Source organism: Anthonomus grandis, chromosome 11 (assembly GCF_022605725.1).
Source record: "Anthonomus grandis grandis chromosome 11, icAntGran1.3, whole genome shotgun sequence".
Lineage (NCBI taxonomy): Eukaryota > Metazoa > Arthropoda > Insecta > Coleoptera > Curculionidae > Anthonomus > Anthonomus grandis.
The window spans coordinates 19333196-19352805 of NC_065556.1; the positions used below are offsets into that span (position 1 = coordinate 19333196).

The 19610-nt window shown below is 34.7% G+C and overlaps 2 protein-coding genes across 6 annotated transcripts in view; both read left to right on the forward strand.

Annotated features, from left to right (window-relative positions):
* The window catches only part of LOC126742108 (girdin-like), a 44842-nt gene extending 43690 nt beyond the window's left edge, over positions 1-1152 (forward strand). For 3 of the 5 annotated variants that reach the window (XM_050448653.1, XM_050448655.1, XM_050448654.1), the window contains exons 17-18: positions 744-839; positions 939-1152. In XM_050448653.1, coding sequence (XP_050304610.1) covers positions 744-839; positions 939-1113 — 271 coding nt within the window. In that variant the 3' untranslated portion in view covers positions 1114-1152. Of the gene's footprint in view, positions 1-743; positions 858-938 lie in introns of all 5 variants that reach the window. The other 2 variants (XM_050448656.1, XM_050448657.1) reach the window with 2 other exon arrangements.
* Positions 1153-5776: 4624 nt separating this feature from the next.
* Positions 5777-11852, forward strand: LOC126742249 (endoplasmin). The gene is made up of 3 exons (XM_050448876.1): positions 5777-5955; positions 6032-6115; positions 9550-11852. The coding sequence occupies exons 1-3, from the start codon at positions 5910-5912 to the stop codon at positions 11754-11756; spliced, it is 2337 nt and encodes a 778-aa protein (XP_050304833.1). The 5' UTR covers positions 5777-5909; the 3' UTR covers positions 11757-11852.
* Positions 11853-19610: the final 7758 nt, after the last annotated feature.

The following is a 19610-nucleotide window of genomic DNA, read 5'->3' on the forward strand; positions in this document are numbered from 1 at the left end:
TAATCCGGACATAGTCATATTGTGGAGACCAAATTATGCTTCCATATTCTAACTTCGGTAAAACCAGACTATCAAACAGTTTTAAACAACGCTCAACATTAAAGTTTTTGGTAGTTCTAATAACGAAACCCATTATTTTGGGTGCCTCAATAACTGTGTTAATAATGTGATCGGTAAAACCTAAATTACAATCAACAATTACACCTAAATCATTTTCATTGCTGAAATGTTCAAGCTGTCAAATTATATTTTTGTTAAATGTCATTGCTGAACATTTTTTATTATTGAAATGAAATGAGTTTGCATTACAAAAATTAACAACCCTATCTAAATCATTCTGCAGAGAGATGCAATCACCTAGAGGGGTAATTTCCATGTAAATCTTAAAATCATTTGCAAAAACTAGTTTTTGTGAATTATTAGAAACAGAAGTAATCTTATTTATGGCAACCAAAAATAACAGAGGTCCCAAATTGGAACCTTGGGGAACTCCTGAGGTACTAGTGTAAACATCAGACCTGGCGCCCTTAACCTCTACATACTGTTGTCTATTTTCTAAATAGGAAGAAATTAACTGAATTAAATCTGTAGTTACATTATTTTCATAAAGAGTTATTAAATGCTTTCTCCATGTCGGTATATATGACATCAACCTGTTTTTTATTATTCAAAGCGTTGTGAACAAATTGACAAAATGTAATCAAGTAATAAGAAATCATGTATGGATATGGTCCATTTTTTAGGGAAACCACGACAACGCAAACTGGTAAAGTCCGAAAAAGAAGCAAATTTACCCAAGACCAGAACCATGATACAGAAGAGAAGTTGGTACAAAGAAGGTAAAACTAATAATGTTGGTACGGTTTGGGTTCCTATTATTTAACTTTACATTAATCGCTTATTAAACAGCCGTTTCTCTAACAACTGTTGCATTTCAGGAGTCGATTGGGTCGTTGCTCGAAATTCTGTATTATGGCGCTTTTGGTGGGGTTTGTGGCCGTAGCGGCGGGTCTACTGTTAAACTTGAACTGCAGACTGTCCGCATCGCCACATCAACATTGTCCCTTGGACAGTCTGGCGCAAAGAATAAGTAACGGATTTCCGCCGATGTAGCGATTTAAGTAGTTTTTGAATATTAAACGTTTTATTATGTTTTGTTTAAATTTATTTATCACCATGAGAGACTGAAATATTGAACGGTTTGTTTATGGATGTTATCAGCTGGATGCCTCGAAATATTAATTAATAATGTGCTGTGAAATATTGTGATTTCTGTAAATACGTTTACGTTTAATAATTATGTATGTTTAAAAGGAGTGTTTAAGTTAGGTTAAGAGTTCCAGATTTGTTTAGCTTCTACTGATACGTGCCTTTATTTTTTTATTTGTTTCTTACATATGAAGTTCAAAAATATCTTGAAAAATATTTTGTATTAAAAAGATGCCAGTTAAAGTTACTCTGTGTGTTTATATAAATTAGTATAAGTTTAAAGAAAATAAATGTTTACTTATGAAAACATATTTTTTGTTTGGCCAATAATAAAAACTGAATAATTATATACAGTTCACTTGTTCCTCTCGATCTTTTATTAAACATTTTTAATAATAGTTTCCGACTTCAGAATTCTCGTTCAAAAAACATTGTCAATAAATCTAAGATGTCTATACAGGGTGTTCCAGAACTATGGGATCAAACTTCTGGGGGTTGTTCAGTGCAACAGAAGAATCCATTTGAGTATAGGAACCCATGTCCGGAAATGCGTCACTACGGCCCTAAGAGGCGTTAAAATTTATAAAAAACATTAATTACCTAAATAGGATCTGCTGCATTTATTTTTTCCTTTTGTACATGATACAATAACAACAATTGTTTAAAATCAACGCTTATCAATGTCAATTCTCAATGTCATGTTTAAAAATGTTATAGCTTACAATTTTTAAACATTTATTGCTAATGGAAAACTTTACCAATAAAGAATTGGCGGATATGCATTTGGTATACGGAGCAACAAGCTGCAATGCACGAGCAGCATCGCGGTTGTATCATGAACGTTATCACGAACGACAGCATCCTGGATACAAAAAGTTTATTGCGGTTCATCGGCGGCTCGCTGAGACAGGCATGTTTAAGACCAAGATGCATGATACTGGTGTTGCTCGAACCGTAAGAACGGTCGAATTTGAAGAAGAGGTGCTTCAGCGAGTTGCGATGAACCATCAAATAGCACACGTGTCGCTAAGAATATGAATACGAGTAAAGCTTCTGTCTGGCGAGTACTACACGAGCAACAACTCCATCCTTAACCACTTCCAGAAAGTTCAAGGAATGACTGCAGCCGATTATCATCCTAGAGTTCAATTTTGTCGATGGCTTCTGGATCACATCATTGCACAACCAAATTTTTTACGATATGTTTTGTGGACCGATGAAGCCTCTTTCATAAGAGACGGTATTTTTAATAGTAGGAATAGCCATGTTTGAGACGAAGAAAATCCTTATGCAATTTTTCCAAGAAAACATCAGAATCGTTGGTCTGTCAACGTATGGGCAGGCATTGTTGATGATTATTTAATTGGGCCCTACCTTCTATCGGAACGGTTAACACGACCTATTTATCTGCGTTTCTTGGAGGAAGTTCTCCCAGAGCTCCTTGGAAATTTTCCACTAAACGTTAGACAGCAAATGTGGTTTCAGCATGATGGAGCGCCCGCTCACTTTGCTGTACACGAGTATTTGGCTCAGCGGTTTGGGCACTGTTGGATTGCCAGAGGTGGAGCACTTTCTTGGCCTCCTAGGTCACCCGATTTAACGTCGCTCGATTTTTTCTTGTGGGGACATGTAAAGTCTTTAGTTCACGAAACTCCAGTAGAATCAGAGCTAGACTTAATTGGACGAATAACAGCAGCATTTGAAATCATTTAAAACGAGGATCAAATTTTTAGTGTAGTCCGCCGAAATCATGTGCGGCGTTTAAATCGGTGTATTGAAGTTGGAGGAAGACATTTTGAACAATTGTTGTGATGGTATCATATACAAAAGGTAAAAGTAAATGCATCAGATCCTATTTAGGTATTTAATAATTTTTCTAAATTTAAACGCGTCTTAGGGCCGTAGTGGCGTAGTGACACATTTCCGGACATGGGTTCCTATACTCAAATGGATTCTACTGTTGCACTGAACAACCCCTAGAAGTTTGATCCCATAGTCCTGAAACACCCTGTATATACTTTGAGAAAATTTACAATTAACCAATGTTTTCACCATTATTATAACGTGTGCCCAAGAAATGTTACTACAGGCTTAAATAGGAGATGCCACACAATAAACCCAAGGAAAAAGTATTATTAATGAATTCAATGAAAACTAAAAAATATCGAACACGTATGATGCAGACGTTCGTCTTTATGGAAGACCTTTATTTAAGCTTGAATATTGGCGACGCAGTCGAATCGGTCTCCGGTGATTTCTCCAAAGCATTTGATTGCGTGAATAAGAGAGTATTACTCGGGAAGCTTTTTGGCTATCCCTAAAAAGGTGTTGCTCTGTAATAGTTCGATTCATTCTTATCTGGTAGAAGTGAAGAAATCAATGGATAACTTATGTGCTGTAAGCCCTCCTATAGATTATGGAATTCCCCAGGGTTCTGTGATTGCTATTACTTCTGCAGGGCAGATATCCACTTTATTAGGTAGCTTTTAGGCATAATTGTGTTTTATTTCAGAGCCATGCAGACCATAACCTGTTCTCTGCCCTTCTCTTAATTATTCATCTGTACATTATATTATATTTTAGTTGGATATGTCTATCTAGATTTAAATGATTTATGTTATATTTAAATCGTATGGTAGAGCTTGTTTCATGCTTCGAAGCTTACGAGGTTCAGGTTGACTATTGGAACATTTCGTATTAAGTGTCTTTCATTTTCATCTTGTGGTGATATGGGTTGTAATAGTCCAGTGCTTGTTCTAGGTATAAAACCTCTGATCCTTTCCTGAATTTGGAGTAATTGGTTTTTGTTCATGTTCATTTAAAATTATCATGATAATTGTTGCGACTCCGCACAACTAGTAAATATATACCTTAAAACGTGTTACTACTTAGGACAATTAGTGACATATAAGTGGTGAATCCCCGCAGTCAAATCTCTCATAAAAATCAAGAGGGTCTTTACTCAGAGTAGGTAGTAAAGCGCTGCGGTATGTTGGAACAAGTAAACTCCAAGAATAATGATAATTTAAAATGACTTTCCTTTTTTCTTTGCGACCATATCATTTTTTTTTCTTATGGGCTTCATATTGAAATAAACCAGATTTAATTACTGTTTCAACCATATTTATGATTTATGTATCTTTGAATATTATCTTCATGTATAACCTTGGGATATACTCTTTAAATCCGGTAGGTTTAAAAAAAAATACGGGTTTCCATATAATAGAAAAAGACGTATTACAATAAAAATACTTATTTAAGGTAGTACTTTGCAACACTGGCTGCCGCAACATTACTATGAGTAATGTAGTGGCCAGGCTTGCGACCAGGGACAACGACTGATGTTGAAAACGCTTTTATGAGCGTTTTTGAGACGCCGCGACAAAAACGCTTTCCTTTTTTTCAATATAGATGGTCATATTAGCATTCCGAAAGCGACATTCAATATTAGAAGAACCATAGCCTGCCCTTTTTTTGTAAATAGAGCACGCTATGAAAGAACAGGATACGTTAATGTCCATGTCAATGTGTTGTTGTTCTCCTGTTGATAGATGTGGAATTTGCGAGAATGCGTGTGGAAGGTGAAATAAAAAAATTTTTGATACTGAATTATTTTTAAATGAAATTTAAACACAGACACCCTTGAGAATACAAAGTTAAATGATTAGTCTAATAGGGACATCAGGGGAAAATTGTGGATCGAAATAAGTAGTACGGTAGTACAAAACTGGGATGAACTCAATAATGCTGAGAAAACCAAAGAACGTGTGTTACAAATTCACACCTCTGTGTGTTAGATAGATGAATACTGTATTTTCTTTTCCTTCGCTTTTTCTTCAAATACCTCGACACAATATTTGCTAACAGTAAATCATCTTCCATCTTTGAACTCGAAATAAGGTAAAAAAATGCTGTCGCGGGTTTATAAGCGCGGCCAGATACAAAGATTTTTCAATACAGCGTCTCGATCGCAACGTTTCTGTCGCAGCGACCAAGTCGCAGGTTTGGCCATAGCCTCAAAACTCAAAAACGCGGATTTCTTGTTGCAACTTGTCGAAACGCCGCCATTAACAACTATCAAACTTTGACAGATAGTTAATGTCATGATAAAATTAACTTTCAAACAACATATGTAACGTTGCCAATTCTTATGAATGAATATAAACTAGGAATCTGCATAAATTTGGCTTTTACTCCGCAACTTTTCCATCGTTTTTCTTTGGATACGATTAAATAAACTTAATAAAATTATTATTTATATTTGCGTCGTAAACTGTAATAAATATTCATTTAATGGCAAACATCAATACTCGCCATTTAAAACAAATAATTATCACAAACTTTTAACGACCTTATTACCTAATTTTATTTCGATCATTACCATTGTCTCACTTTTTTAATATGTCACGATTTAAAAATGACCGCCAAATCTTAAACGACCAATGAGAATCGACCATTTGGTCAATCTCTCTCTACACATAGCCCATAATTTTTCATCACGTCGGTTCGCGTGGTGTTCCCCGATTGGTCAAGTTGAAGTTTACGTACTGTCAAATGTGACGTTTACTTTTTATTAGTTAAAAAAAAAAGCGATTCAACCACGACGACGTCGGCATTTACCTCCCAAGAATCTCCCGGAAAGCTATTACAGAAAAAATCGGTATTTGTATGTTTTAAAAGTTAATTTAAAAGCTGCCAAAATGAAGCAGTTATTGTTCGTTTTTGTATTGGCGTTTGCTCTCATTGGTAAGTCACAGTTTTAATTAAACAATTGTGTGTCCCAGTTGAGGCTTAATTTTAATTAATAATTTGGGGTTTTTAGGTGCAGCCAAAGCAGATTTGGATGCTGAAGACACACCTGCAGTAGAAATTGATTTGGGAGCAAGCCGAGAGGCTTCTAGGACAGGTATGTACTCTTGCTTTGTTGTAGGTATAATTCTTTATCTGGTATAATTATATACGTTTCAGTTATACCTCAAAGTCTTTAAGAATTAACAATATGCTTACACCTACTTTTGAGGATTATGCTCTCTTAGATTAAATCTATACTCAGTCATATATTCCTCGAAGAATATTTTACAATATTTTCCACTATTCTAATGTTGTGAGTACAGTTTTCAATTTTTAGTATGTTCAAGTTCCAAACTCTGTTAAAATAAACATTTTCTGCTTGGAACTATTTGTGGAAATCTCCCTTAACTGATTTCTCAGTCTTTAAAAATGTACAATATGCATACACCCATTTTTCATCCTTATGCCAAAGTTTATAGAAAATACTATTATTATTGTTTATTCTGTAAACTTTGGTTATGCTCTCTTAGATGAAATGTATATATAGTCATACATTCCTGGAAAAAATAGTTTACATTCTTTCTCGTTATTCTATTGTGAGTATATTTTTCAATTTTAGCTATATTTAAGTCCCAAACTCTACATTTTCTACTCAGAACTGTTTGTGGGAAACTTCTTTTAACTAATACTTGTCTGGCTAGCAGCGGCACCTCCATAATGATGTTCAGATGGTTTCAATCAAACTTACAGGGTGGCTAAAATTAAAAGAACCTGAATGAATGTAAAAGATGAGCATTTCTTTAAATTTACGACTGAACTTACATTACTTATTGCCTTATTTTAGCATAATTCATTAGATGTTCCTTAACAATAATATTGGTCCTTTTATGTGCATATAATCTTCTATCATTTGGATCTGCGTCAGTTAATCTTACTTGATACCAGCCATATCTAGTAAAAAATACTTTTAGTATTAAATTAATTGAAAGTTTGAGAGATATAATTGTTATTTATAACCCTCAATCTAATTGTGCTGTCAGTGTTATGTAAGAGGATTATATGGTTTTAGATATTTTTAATTGATCTATAATTATTTGACACAAAAACCAGTTTTCTTACACTTGCCTCTGGTTTTCAGTTTTTGGTAAAGAGCTTTTATCTAAAGTCTGCTCTTTCTTCAGTAAATCTACATATTTTTCAATAGTTTCTTGTGTGATTTTCTCATTTTCCTTGTCATAGAATTTCAATGACACTGGCTGGGCTAGAATTTAAAATATTATCATGTATAATAAACAAGAGTGTTAAATGTTACCCAATGTTAAAGATTTCCCAATTTTAATATTGGACTGCCCCAAAACATTCTTGCTCAAAAAACACAATTTAAATGGCTTAGGTTTTTCAATTTTCTCAGTTTCTTCTTCATTTTTTAATAGTTTGTAATGCTCCATTATTTAGCAACTGGAATTGCTTGATCAATATTTTTCAGCTGTTACCATAGGGAAATACACTATTTGTGTAATTTCCCTTTCCCAAATGCAAAGATCAAAGTTTTCTCCATTATTCCATTGCTTAAATTGATTTGAAAATTATTTGTGAAATTACAGACATTGGTTTTACCACCGTCTATAGATTATAACGTAATCTATAGATGTATATATATATATATATATATATATATATATATTATTTTTCACTGTCTTAGGATGCCCGATTTCATAATAGGTCTGCAAAAGACTTTAATAAAAAAACTCTATTCTGCACTTGTTCTGAGTATTCTTGAGTACTGTTCCAATGTCTGGAGCCTCAGTTATAATACTCATATTGTTGAGTCGTACAATAGAATATGTCCAAAAGAAGTTTCAAGATTTGTTGGTTATAATATATATGCATATTGTTATGGTGAATTAACATCATCACTTAATGTCTACAATTTGGAAATAAGGAAAGTAAACCTTAAAATGACTGTTTTACATAAAATAACAAATTGAATAATTGACTGCCCTTATCTTTTAAATTATGTGTATTTAAACTTTCCTGATAGAAGAAGCTGACATACAAATGTTTTTCATATTTCTTCTCATTGCACAAACTATGGTAAAATTAATCCTATTTCAAGAAAGTTAAAAAATGCAACATACCATAGGTTTTTTCAATAGACTAGAGGCTAGTTTTAAGAGGTCAGTAAAGAGGGTAGTTTTTACATACAGTTATGGTGAGAAAAAATAAGAGTAAAATAGTTGTTTGTGCATACTTTAAAAAAAACTCATTATTTTTGTATTTTATTTAAATAACAGTTATTTTGTTTTAAGGCGCGAAGGTCATTAAACAAAAATAAAACAATAAACTTTAGAATATTTTTATTAGTGTAACAAAATTAAAATATTTTTTCTACAAAAAACAACTAAACATTTTATATATAGATAATCCTTAGTATTTTAGTAGCATAACCTTTGTTCTCAAAACGGCAGCAGATCTTCTAGGCATAGAAGCAATTAACTTTCGACATTCTTCTATGGTGATAGAATACCAAGCTTCTTAATTTCTTCCCAAACAACCTTTATGTTTGAAGTTTTCTTGTCCGCAACTCTATTTTTTAGCTCTCTCCAAAGGTTCTCAATTGGGCCTAAATCAGGCTATTGAGATGGTCAATTTAAAAGTTTAACATTTTTACTGCTAAACCACTTGTTTACAATTTTTACAGTGTGTTTTGGATCATTGTCTTACTGGTAAACCCATCTTCTGCATAAGGTAGCATGACTGTCTCTAAAATGTTTAAGTAGATTTCTTTGGTCATAGTTTCCTTCACATGAAAAATTGGACCCACACCAATATTAAGAAAAACAGCTCCAAAGTTTGAAATTTTCCCCACCATGCTTCACAGTGCCTATGGTATGTCTAGGATCACATTCTTGATTTTTATTGTCTTACAAATAGTCTTCTATCTGAAAAAAAAATGTTTTTCCAGGTAGCCATGCAGTCCAGCAAATGCAATTCGCAATTGTTGAACATCTTTTTAATGAGAAAGGGTACTTTTTGTGCAACTCTCCTATGAAGATTCATTGCCTAATTTTAAATTTCATGTCAAAAATGGCTCTTTGTGTACTTCATGTGCCATGATTTTATCAAGATATTCCGTTGTTTTCCTTGGACGGCCTGGAGTTTCTGGCGGTTTATTTATTACATATTACATTTTTAAAACTTTCGAAATTAAACAAGGTGACCTTTTAAAAGCATTGCAAATAAATGCGTAACTTTTATTTTCACTTCGTAACTGAATTATTAAGCGCCTTTCTTCGGGAGTACAATGTTTTGCGCGACTCATTATTGAAATTGTATACTGTTTACTAGATTTAAAGACAACTGATAACAAGAATATCATAATAGAAAATAGTGTTAATACCATTATATATATATTGTTCAAAAAATGGAACTATATTTTAGCAATTATTCTAATACTCGTACTTTTTTGTCCACCACTGTATATCTATCCCATAATTGGTCTAGTTATTATAAAATAGCAATGCCAAAAATAAATTATTTCTTTTTCAGACGATGAAGTTGTCCAACGTGAAGAGGAAGCGATCAAACTAGACGGTTTAAATGTGGCCCAACTAAAAGAGCTGCGAGACAAAGCGGAAAAATTCGCCTTCCAAACGGAAGTCAACCGTATGATGAAACTCATCATCAACTCCTTGTACAGAAACAAAGAGATTTTCTTAAGGGAATTAATATCAAACGCCTCTGATGCCCTTGACAAAATTCGCTTGCTCTCTCTAACAGATAAATCAGTATTAGATTCAACATCTGAGCTAAATATCAAGATAAAAGCAGATAAAGACACTGGAATGCTTCACATAACCGATACCGGCATTGGCATGACTAAACAGGATCTGATGAACAATTTGGGAACCATAGCAAAGTCCGGTACAGCCGAATTTTTGGGTAAAATGCAAAGTGCAGAATCCACTCAGGAGCTGAACGACATGATCGGACAGTTTGGTGTCGGTTTCTATTCAGCTTTCTTGGTTGCCGATAAAGTTGTTGTAACAACAAAGCATAATGACGATAAACAGTACATTTGGGAGTCCGATTCTGGCAGCTACAGCATTGTTGAAGACCCTAGAGGAGACAACCTGAAGAGAGGAACCACCGTCAGTCTATTGCTAAAACCTGAAGCCAAAGACTTCTTGGAACATGAAACCATTAAGAACTTAGTGAGGAAATACTCTCAGTTCATCAACTTCCCTATTCACTTATGGACCAGCCATACTGAAACTGTTGAGGAGCCAGTAGAGGAGGAACCTGCTGAAGAATCCACTCCGGCCCCAGTAGAAGACGAGGAAGATGCCGCGATTGAAGAAGAAAAAGAGGAGAAACCAAAAACTAAGAAAGTAACCAAAACTGTTTGGGACTGGGAACTTTTGAATGACAGCAAACCAATCTGGACCAGGAAACCTTCAGAAGTTGAAGACAAAGAGTACACGGAATTCTATAAAGCACTTACGAAAGACGACAAAGATCCATTGACCAAAATTCACTTTGTTGCCGAAGGAGAAGTGACCTTTAAAGCCTTATTGTTTGTACCAAAAGTACAACCTTCCGAAAGTTTCAACAGATACGGCACCAAGACCGATAACATCAAACTTTACGTGAGAAGAGTTTTCATTACAGACGAATTTAACGATATGATGCCGTCATTTTTAAGCTTCATCAGGGGTGTCGTAGACTCCGATGATCTACCGCTGAACGTTTCTCGGGAAACTCTACAGCAGCACAAACTGATTAAGGTCATCAAAAAGAAGTTGGTCAGAAAAGTCTTGGACATGCTCAAGAAACTCCCTGCTGAAGAATACGAGCAATTCTGGAAAGAGTTCTCCACCAACATTAAGCTGGGAATCATCGAAGACCCCGCCAACAGGACCAGATTGGCCAAACTGCTCATGTTCTTGTCTTCCAACAGTGACAAACAAACCAGCCTAGCGGACTACGTTAGTCGCATGAAGCCAAAACAAGACAAAATCTTTTATATTGCCGGATCTTCGAAGGAAGAAGTTCAAAAGTCTCCATTTGTTGAGCGACTCTTGCGCAAAGGTTATGAAGTATTATACCTCACCGAAGCCGTGGACGAATACGCCATCTCAGCCATTCCGGAATTCGAAGGCAAAAAGTTCCAAAACGTTGCCAAAGAAGGTTTTAGCCTCACAGAAGCTGAGGGTGGAAAGGAACGATTGGAACAACTACAAAAATCTTACGAACCTTTAACCAAATGGCTCGCGGAAGAAGGTTTAAAAGAGCATATTGCCAAAGCCACCGTTTCCGAAAGACTGAGCGACTCCCCATGCGCTTTGGTCGCCAGCATGTTCGGCTGGACCGGAAATATGGAAAGACTAGCGGTATCTAACGCGCATCAAAAAGCGGACGACCCGCAACGTTCCTACTATCTAAGCCAAAAGAAAACTTTGGAAATTAACCCCAGACACCCGCTCATCAAGGAATTATTAAAACGAGTCAGCGACGACCCTTCAGACCCTAACGCCAAAGATATGGCTCTGATGTTGTTCAGAACCGCCACGTTACGATCGGGTTATATGCTTAGGGAAACGGCAGATTTCGCAAAATCGATAGAAGTGATGATGCGGAAGACTTTGGGGGTCCCTCTGGACGAACAGGTCGAGGAAGAAGATGACGTGGACGTCCCAGAAGATAATATTCCAGAGGAATCAACTGATAAAGATGAAGAGCATGATGAGCTATAGGATAGTCAAGTGTGAGTGTAATTTATTCTGTTGTCTGGAACAACTCTAAAGACTGTTATTATTATTTTTTTTTGTAATAAAGAATAGTGGGTAAAATGTGGTTTTATTGATGGAGTGGAAGTTCTTTATGGGTAAAATGGCATGGCATCCAAATTTCCCCATGAAATTTGTTTTAATACATCAAGTTGACAATGAAGAATACATCTTAACAACGCAATGACAATAACAGTGCTGTCTTGTACCTAGATTAGGAAAGTATATAACGAACCAAAGAAGTCAATTTCAGAATGTTGGTTACCCAATCTGGCAGTTCTAGAGCTGAATTTATTCAAGCCATAATTAGAACGGTGAATGGGATAGTGAAAATTGTCGCTTGTACTTGTAGGTCATCACGAAACATGCTCTTTTCCAGAATCTTCTTCAATCATTCTTTCTGTTCCATAATCAAATTTATAAAAAAATAGATCTTTTCTTTGATGACGTGCTATATAAATAGGGTTCATGTATTCAGCAATTCAAGCATTTGGGAATCTTCATAATCATCTAAAATATATATCTTTAATGCAACAAATTTTTAACAAGCTGTGATCAACCAATTTGAGTATGTTAATATGAATTTTATGGCATAGATACAGATTCAAGATCGGTACTCTACTAAATGAAGATGCTTCTTAAAAATCCAAGCATCTAAAAGGCAAAAATCCTAGCAATAGTATTATCCAAATGATCATTAAACTGGATGGTCTTTAATATCAGAGATTCTTTCAGACTGTATTGATTAATATCTTGTAATTGAATTCTACATAAGGTCTAGTCGGGAAAAAAGTTCACAGATCTACATTTAGAGGGATTCAGTGGCGACGTACCATCTCTACAATTCCAATCAAATTGCTTATCCAGAAAATATTGTAATTTTTCACAATCCTAGAATGATTGGATCACAGCTTTAAGATCATCTGATAAAAGCAGGTAGTTGCAGCAAGTAAAATATTCATTAAAATATAATTTATGAAGATATTGAAAAGGAATGGTCCAAGGTGCTTTAGGAACACCAGATGGGACTCAAATTATCCTAGACAAAAAACCGCCAATTCTATTGGATAAGTGGCACCTGAACTAAGACAATAAAGTTCCATCAATCCCAAACAGCTTAAGCTTATGAAGCAATATATGACACTATCAAATACCTTGGGCAAGTCGTATATTGTAGCCACCTGAAAACCCTTCTCCAAGGAGGTTTAACCCTGTAGATCTACAAAGTCTCGATATAAATTGTTGCAAAAATCTTGGGAATTGCAAACGCCTTGAGTAAGCAAAGGCTCTATCATAAAGCTCTCCTTCCAAAAATCTGGAGCCTAATAATAATAGCCATAACACGAAGAAATATTTCAAATTCTTAGAAGAGCCAGAAAATGCAAATAAACTTAAAAAAAAAAATAGTGTACACGATACCTATTTTTTTAATAATTTTCTACCGGAATTTTCACTATTTTCCTCCAGTGAAATTCATACTACACATGAAATAAATACTCATGAATTCTGGACAACAGGTAAAAACTATTACATTTCTGGAAGAGCTGGAACAATTAGACTAAATGTTTGGAACAAAATAAAAAATAGGTGGAAATAAAAAAAATAACAAGAAATTCACCCAGAACCTTAAAGCACAGGATCCCCATTTTTTAAATAATTTTTAATTTCAAATGGATTTTCACTATTTTGCTCAAGAATTAAATTTATGTTTGTCATTATTTTAAAGTCTGGACAACAGCAAAAACGATTTTAAATTTCCGGAAGAGCCAAAAAAATTGGTTCTAATGCTTGAAACAAATTAAAAACTAAAAAATATAAAAAAAAAACAAAAAGTAACTGGAAATTAAAAAAAAACAGTAATTTTATGTCTAATCTTTATGTACATGATCCCCATTTTTTTAAATAATTTTTAATTTTGACCAGAACTTTTACTATTTTTCTCCGGAATGAAACTCGTGGAATCTACAAAAATCAGTGGCGAAGCGTACGAGTAGACAAGGTAGACACTGTCTACCCAAAACTATCCAGTTATTTGTCATTAATTTATTACGTAATTATTTCATGTAATTGTTGAATTAAAATTAAAAAAAAATTAACACAGAACGTAGTAGCTCTCCTTAAGTCCTTACTATTATTATATAGTATCTAAACGGCTATATTATCTATCTATCTATAATATCTAAGGCGCGCCCCGCCTGACGCACCAATTAAAATAAAAATGCAGGGCTGACACCCAATTAATGTATACGAGCCCCGGGAAGACACATTGATATTTGTCTTCCGAAATTTGGAGCATCTAATCGAACCATATGCATCAAGCAGGTGACAGAGGTCCGGCCGTATCAGTATTCAGCCTATTACGTATGCAAAATTTACTCGCGGGAAAGACATTTGAGCTTTTGTCTATCGAAGTCGACCAGCTATTTTATTATGCGGTTGAGGGTTATTGCTTATGGACGCGCTTGATCTGGTGGGCCGCAATATCTTCAGTTTTGTTTTTTGATCAATCTGCATTTGGCATTTGATGCGGACGCGTGCTATAGTAATTTAATAATAAGTACTTTTATTTTTGGGTGTATAGAAAAGGTTTTTTTAGTGGATATTTTAGTGGTTGTTTACGAACGACTGTTCGATATTGGCAATTGTATTTTAGTTGTGTTTTTATTTGTCTTTAATTAATTTTAAAATTATGGATTTATAAGTTATGGTTATACCTATGTTGTGTTTTTTTATCTATCTTTTTTTGCTAGTAGTAATTATTTTTTTATTTTTTATATCACTACATAATTTTTCTCTTTGAGTTAATATTTCATGCGCTTTCATTCTCTATTTCATTACGATTTTTATTGTTTGTCTACCCGAAAAAAAAGTTCACGCTTCGCCACTGTAAAAAATCACTCAAAAACACTGGACAACAAAAGAAAATTATTTTAAATTCCTGAAAGAGCTGCAAAAATGAGACCAAATGTCTAGAATAAAACAACAAATTTAAAAAAATACTTGGAAGACATTAAAGTAACTAGAAGCAGAAAAAAAGCTAAGAAATGTATGCATAATCTTAAAATACACCCGATACCCATTTTTTTATTTCAACCAGAACTTTAGCATTTGTTTCTAGACAAATGCTAATTAATGATAATGTCTCTAATTAATGAAATACAAAAAATTACGCTAAAATCCTGGATAACAGGAAGGATTATTTCAAATTCATGGAAGAGCTGAAAAAATTAAACCAAAAGCCTGGAATAAAATAAAAAATACTTAGAAAAAATAGAAGTTTCTAGAAATTAAATATAAACGTTATAATTTTAACTATTATCCTATTTTACTCAATTTAGAGATCCTTGGTTTTGTTCATGGAATAATCCGAGTAATAGAATAATAATAAATAGGTTTAAGGTTAGAGAGAATCTGACTCAATTAGAGATTTTTATTGCTAAAATTATAGAAAGGAGAAGAGTCAATTCTACGTCAAAAATAAGCGTGCTAGATTTTTGGGGTCAAATCCACATTGAAATGGTCTATTTTTTCTCGATCATTAAAAGTTTTCTTTGAGATTAAATTAAGGATAATTATTAATGCAAAAATTAGGATTAAGATTATATTTCTTTGAAAAAAATAAATTTTATTATTCATATTATTAGTATAGATTTTTTGATTGGAAGTCAAATATAATAAATTATATTATATAAATAGGGTATCTCCCTCATCAGTAAATCGAAATATAAAGGCTCCTATCAGCCTATTATCTAAAAAAGAAAAATTAATCATAATACACTATTTTTTAAAAATAATTTTGACCACAACTTTTATTTATATTTACTATTAAAACTACTTTTATCAATATTAAACTGTATTCAAAAATAAGATATAAATTACAAAACGTATAGAAATAGTCTGCGACACAACACGAACCCTCGCTTCTTTATTCGAGCACATCTAGAATTTTACTGACTTCGGTTTATTTATTTGGGTTCCTACAAGGGTACGCTTTTTTACGCTTTTTTGCCAGCGCCGTAAATAACTTGGATTTCGCCGGTTTGTGCGAAATTCCTAATAATTCGGCCATCCTGACACGGGCCTGCCTCAGGACCGCTTGCAGAGACACCTATTAATACAGAAACAGTACACCAGAAATTTTAATATCATTTAATTTTATTTGATGTACGTCACATATGAAAACAGGTCTCACACTCTACTGCGGTCAACCAGGAGTCACAAGTCCTGATATCTAAATCAATATCAGTGTCTCGGGCTCGACAGGTGCCAGCCAGGAGTGGTGAAACTCAGTCTTAATTCTCACCCCCTTAATGCCATACTGTTATACTAAGCTATTCAGAAACATGGGAGATTTGCAATAGTCCCGGAAATAACCCAAAGGACAACAAAAAGCATTAGCTCAATAAAATTGAGAAAATATTTCAATAACAGATTAATATAATTCCTCCATTAAACATTAATAAGAAGTCAAATTGTTTAACTCACGATTTATCATCTTCAGACTTTGTAAAGTTTCATTCTGTCGCTCGCTACCACACCTCGGAATCGCCTACGATCCTTGGACGTTGATTGCACGTGATAGCGATTGAATATAGATTAGGGTTTCTTAAAAACCTACCTATACCTGCTCGAGCAACGGCTACTGCATTGACGAGCCCTTCGATGACATAGGTCCAGTTCAATAAATTACACAGTTGTGATTTACGATTACATAAAGGTTTATTGTACCTTTTGGTTAGTAATAATTAACAGGTATAGACTAATGAACGATTTACAATGTTGAAGTTATTTACCAGGGTTTACAATATTGGTTGACGTTACCAGCCTTCCAGAATCACAAGACCAATAGCAGGAACTTAGCAGGAACCAGGAACGGCATTAGCACTAACGTCACCTTGGTTTGTGCAGCTATTGACAACCACTGTTGCACTCACAACGTTGCACTCACTTTCAGTTCAGTTTTCCACCTTTACGCACACTTATTCACTATAGACCTTTTTACATAACTTAAACTACTTTATCGTAACAATTAGGTATACATATATGAACTTTAGACAAATACTTAAACGGAAGAGAGTGAGAGAGAGAGGAATTGCTTGCGCCAACTTGCTCTTGACTACCTTATTTTCTCGGTACTTTAAGCTTTGTGAATTCCTTCACTGGTGAAAGAAACCTTGTGTTTCGGGGGCGCGAGAGTAGGTACTTCTTTTTGCGGCGACGGAGTGAATACTGATTTTTTCTCGTGGGACTCGGGGTGAAATGTTGGGTAAAAATGTGGGATGCACGTGTGTCATGGGGCCAACACTTAAGTGAACTTGAGGAGAAAAATGGATTTTTAAGTGCACTTAAGCTAAACTGGTAACAAAGGCATTTCTTAAAAAGTAGGTAAAAACACATGTTGGGATTTGGGAGAAAGTTCAGGCAAAAATTATTTACTTGAGAAAAAAGGTATTATTCGTTTGACAACCATAAACTTCGATTCCATAAAATCATAAAATAAAATAAATTGTTAAAATTAACTTTTAACAGCGATCATTGGGCAGAACTGCTGTCACTTGTACAGGACCAATGTATCGTTGAACCAATTTGCCTCTACTCAGTCCCTTGATTATCGGTGTTCTTCTCATTACAACCATGTCGCCCTCTTTAAACCTGCGTGCACCCAATCGATTCTTGTCATAGCGTCTCTTCATAGCATTCGCGGTTTTAACGATATTACCCAAAGCCTTAACCCGATTATTATGGAAAGTTTCTAGTCTATTCGTGCTTACTGTGATATCTGTTAATTCAATGTCGTATTTGAGCCGCGGTCGAAACCCGTACAAAAGTTCGGCTTGAGATTTTCCGGTACTTGAATTCAAACACATATTAATGCCTCGCTGTACCTCGACAATTTTTGTTTTCCAAGAACTGTGATTATCACCGACCATTGTCATAAGGGCATTTAGAATTGTTTGGTAAAATCTTTCCACTTGACCATTGCTTCTGGGACTTGCGATAGCGTTGAGCACATGCTTAATATTTTCAAGTTTGCAGAACTCGTTTATTTCCTTACTTGTGAAGCCTCTGCCTCGATCTGTAATTATGCGCGTGGGGTGTCCACAAAATTTGATTAGAAGCTTTAAACAGTCGATGGCAGGTCTTGTGCTGGTATCCCTCACGGCTTCCAACCAAGTAAATTTGGTAAATGCGTCAACCACAACTAATATATAGTTGTTATTATTTGGACTTTTACAAAATGGCCCTAAGTGGTCCAGATGTATCTAAGGTATGGAAAGGTTTATCAATTTTCGTTATCGGATATAAATAACCTCTTCGTTTTCCTTTCGGAGTCTTCACGTGTTGACACTCTATTATACATGAGTTAACATATTTGGTCACGAACTGCTTTAAATGTAAAAACCAATATTTTTGGGTAATGGCATCGGTGGTTCGAGGAAGACCAGGATGTCCATATTCATCGTGATATTGCTTTATTAACCTCCAACGAGCATCCTTTGGAACAACAATCTGAAGAACTTTATTGACCTCTTTGCAAACTTTGTTGTCAATTAGTTTATAGGAATTGTCGGCCGTGCCTTCAGCAATTTGCCGCCTCAATAAATCACACTGTTCATCTTCAAGTTGAGCACAATATATCTCCAGTCTGCATCTTGTACTAAGTTGACTACCACTGGCTTCCTACTCAAAGCATCCACATGACGCATCTGAGTTCTAGGTCTATAAACTACTTCAAAGTCATACTCCTGCAATTCCAGCCACCATCTTCCAATCCTTGGTGTCAAATCTTTCTTTAACCAAGTCAACCTTAACCCATTGCAGTCAGTTATAACGGTAAACTTGCGCCCGTATAGGAAGTTTCGAAATTTTCTAACTGCGACCACAACAGTCATAGTTTCCAGCTTATAACTGTGATATGACATTTCAGTTTTAGATGTCTGCTGGCTCATATACTGGTTTCATATTTCCATCCTTTTGTTTTTGTAGCAAAATAGCTCCCAAACCATTTTCACTAGCATCTGTGTCTCCAAGTCTGGATTATAAAGCGCCAAAACGGGATTCTGACTTAACTCTTTTTTTAGTCGGCAATATGCGTGAAGATGGTGAAAATCAAGGTGGTGTTGTGATGGCCGGACATCACAAGCACAGCACAAATCACAAACAAGTATTTTATACAAGGGCACTCAACTAGTAATTACACGCACACAGTGTTTTTCTTTTTGGTAAGAATCTCACTTCTGATATATTAAAACTACTTTTATCAATATTAAACTGTATTCAAAAATAAGATATAAATTACAAAACGTATAGAAATAGTCTGCGACACAACACGAACGCTCGCTTCTTTATTCGAGCACATTTAGAATTTCACTTACTTCGGTTTATTTATTTGGGTTCCTACAAGGGTCCGCTTTATTGCCAGCGCCGTAAATAACTTGCATTTCGCCGGTTTGTGCGAAATTCCTAATATTAGTTTAGATATGCGTAGTATAGAACTATCTCAAACTGTTTCACGATTTATTCTATCTTTAACCTTATTGCCGGTTTTAACATATCATAAGTCACACCTTAATTTTTCAGGTTATCTTAAAAACAAATGAAGATGATTAGGTCAGTATTGTATTGAATAAAAAATATTTGCCTTTTAATAACTTATTATCAAGAATTATGCCTACACGTAAAGTCTTACGTTTATTCAATAGGAATCAAATCCAGTCTTCTTGTTTTCTGCTTTTAAAAAAACCTAAGCCGTTGCAACACGAATGATGTGGTCAGTAATAAAAAGATATATTAAAATAATTAATATATAGCAACCCACGT

Excerpts from the sequence above, each read along its gene's own strand:
- LOC126742249 (XM_050448876.1), top strand. The coding sequence starts at position 5,910 with ATGAAGCAGTTATTGTTCGTTTTTGTATTGGCGTTTGCTCTCATTG. Across the intron at positions 5,956-6,031 it reads ATTGGCGTTTGCTCTCATTG|GTGCAGCCAAAGCAGATTTG; the intron begins GTAAGTCACAGT and ends TGGGGTTTTTAG. Across the intron at positions 6,116-9,549 it reads CCGAGAGGCTTCTAGGACAG|ACGATGAAGTTGTCCAACGT; the intron begins GTATGTACTCTT and ends TTTCTTTTTCAG.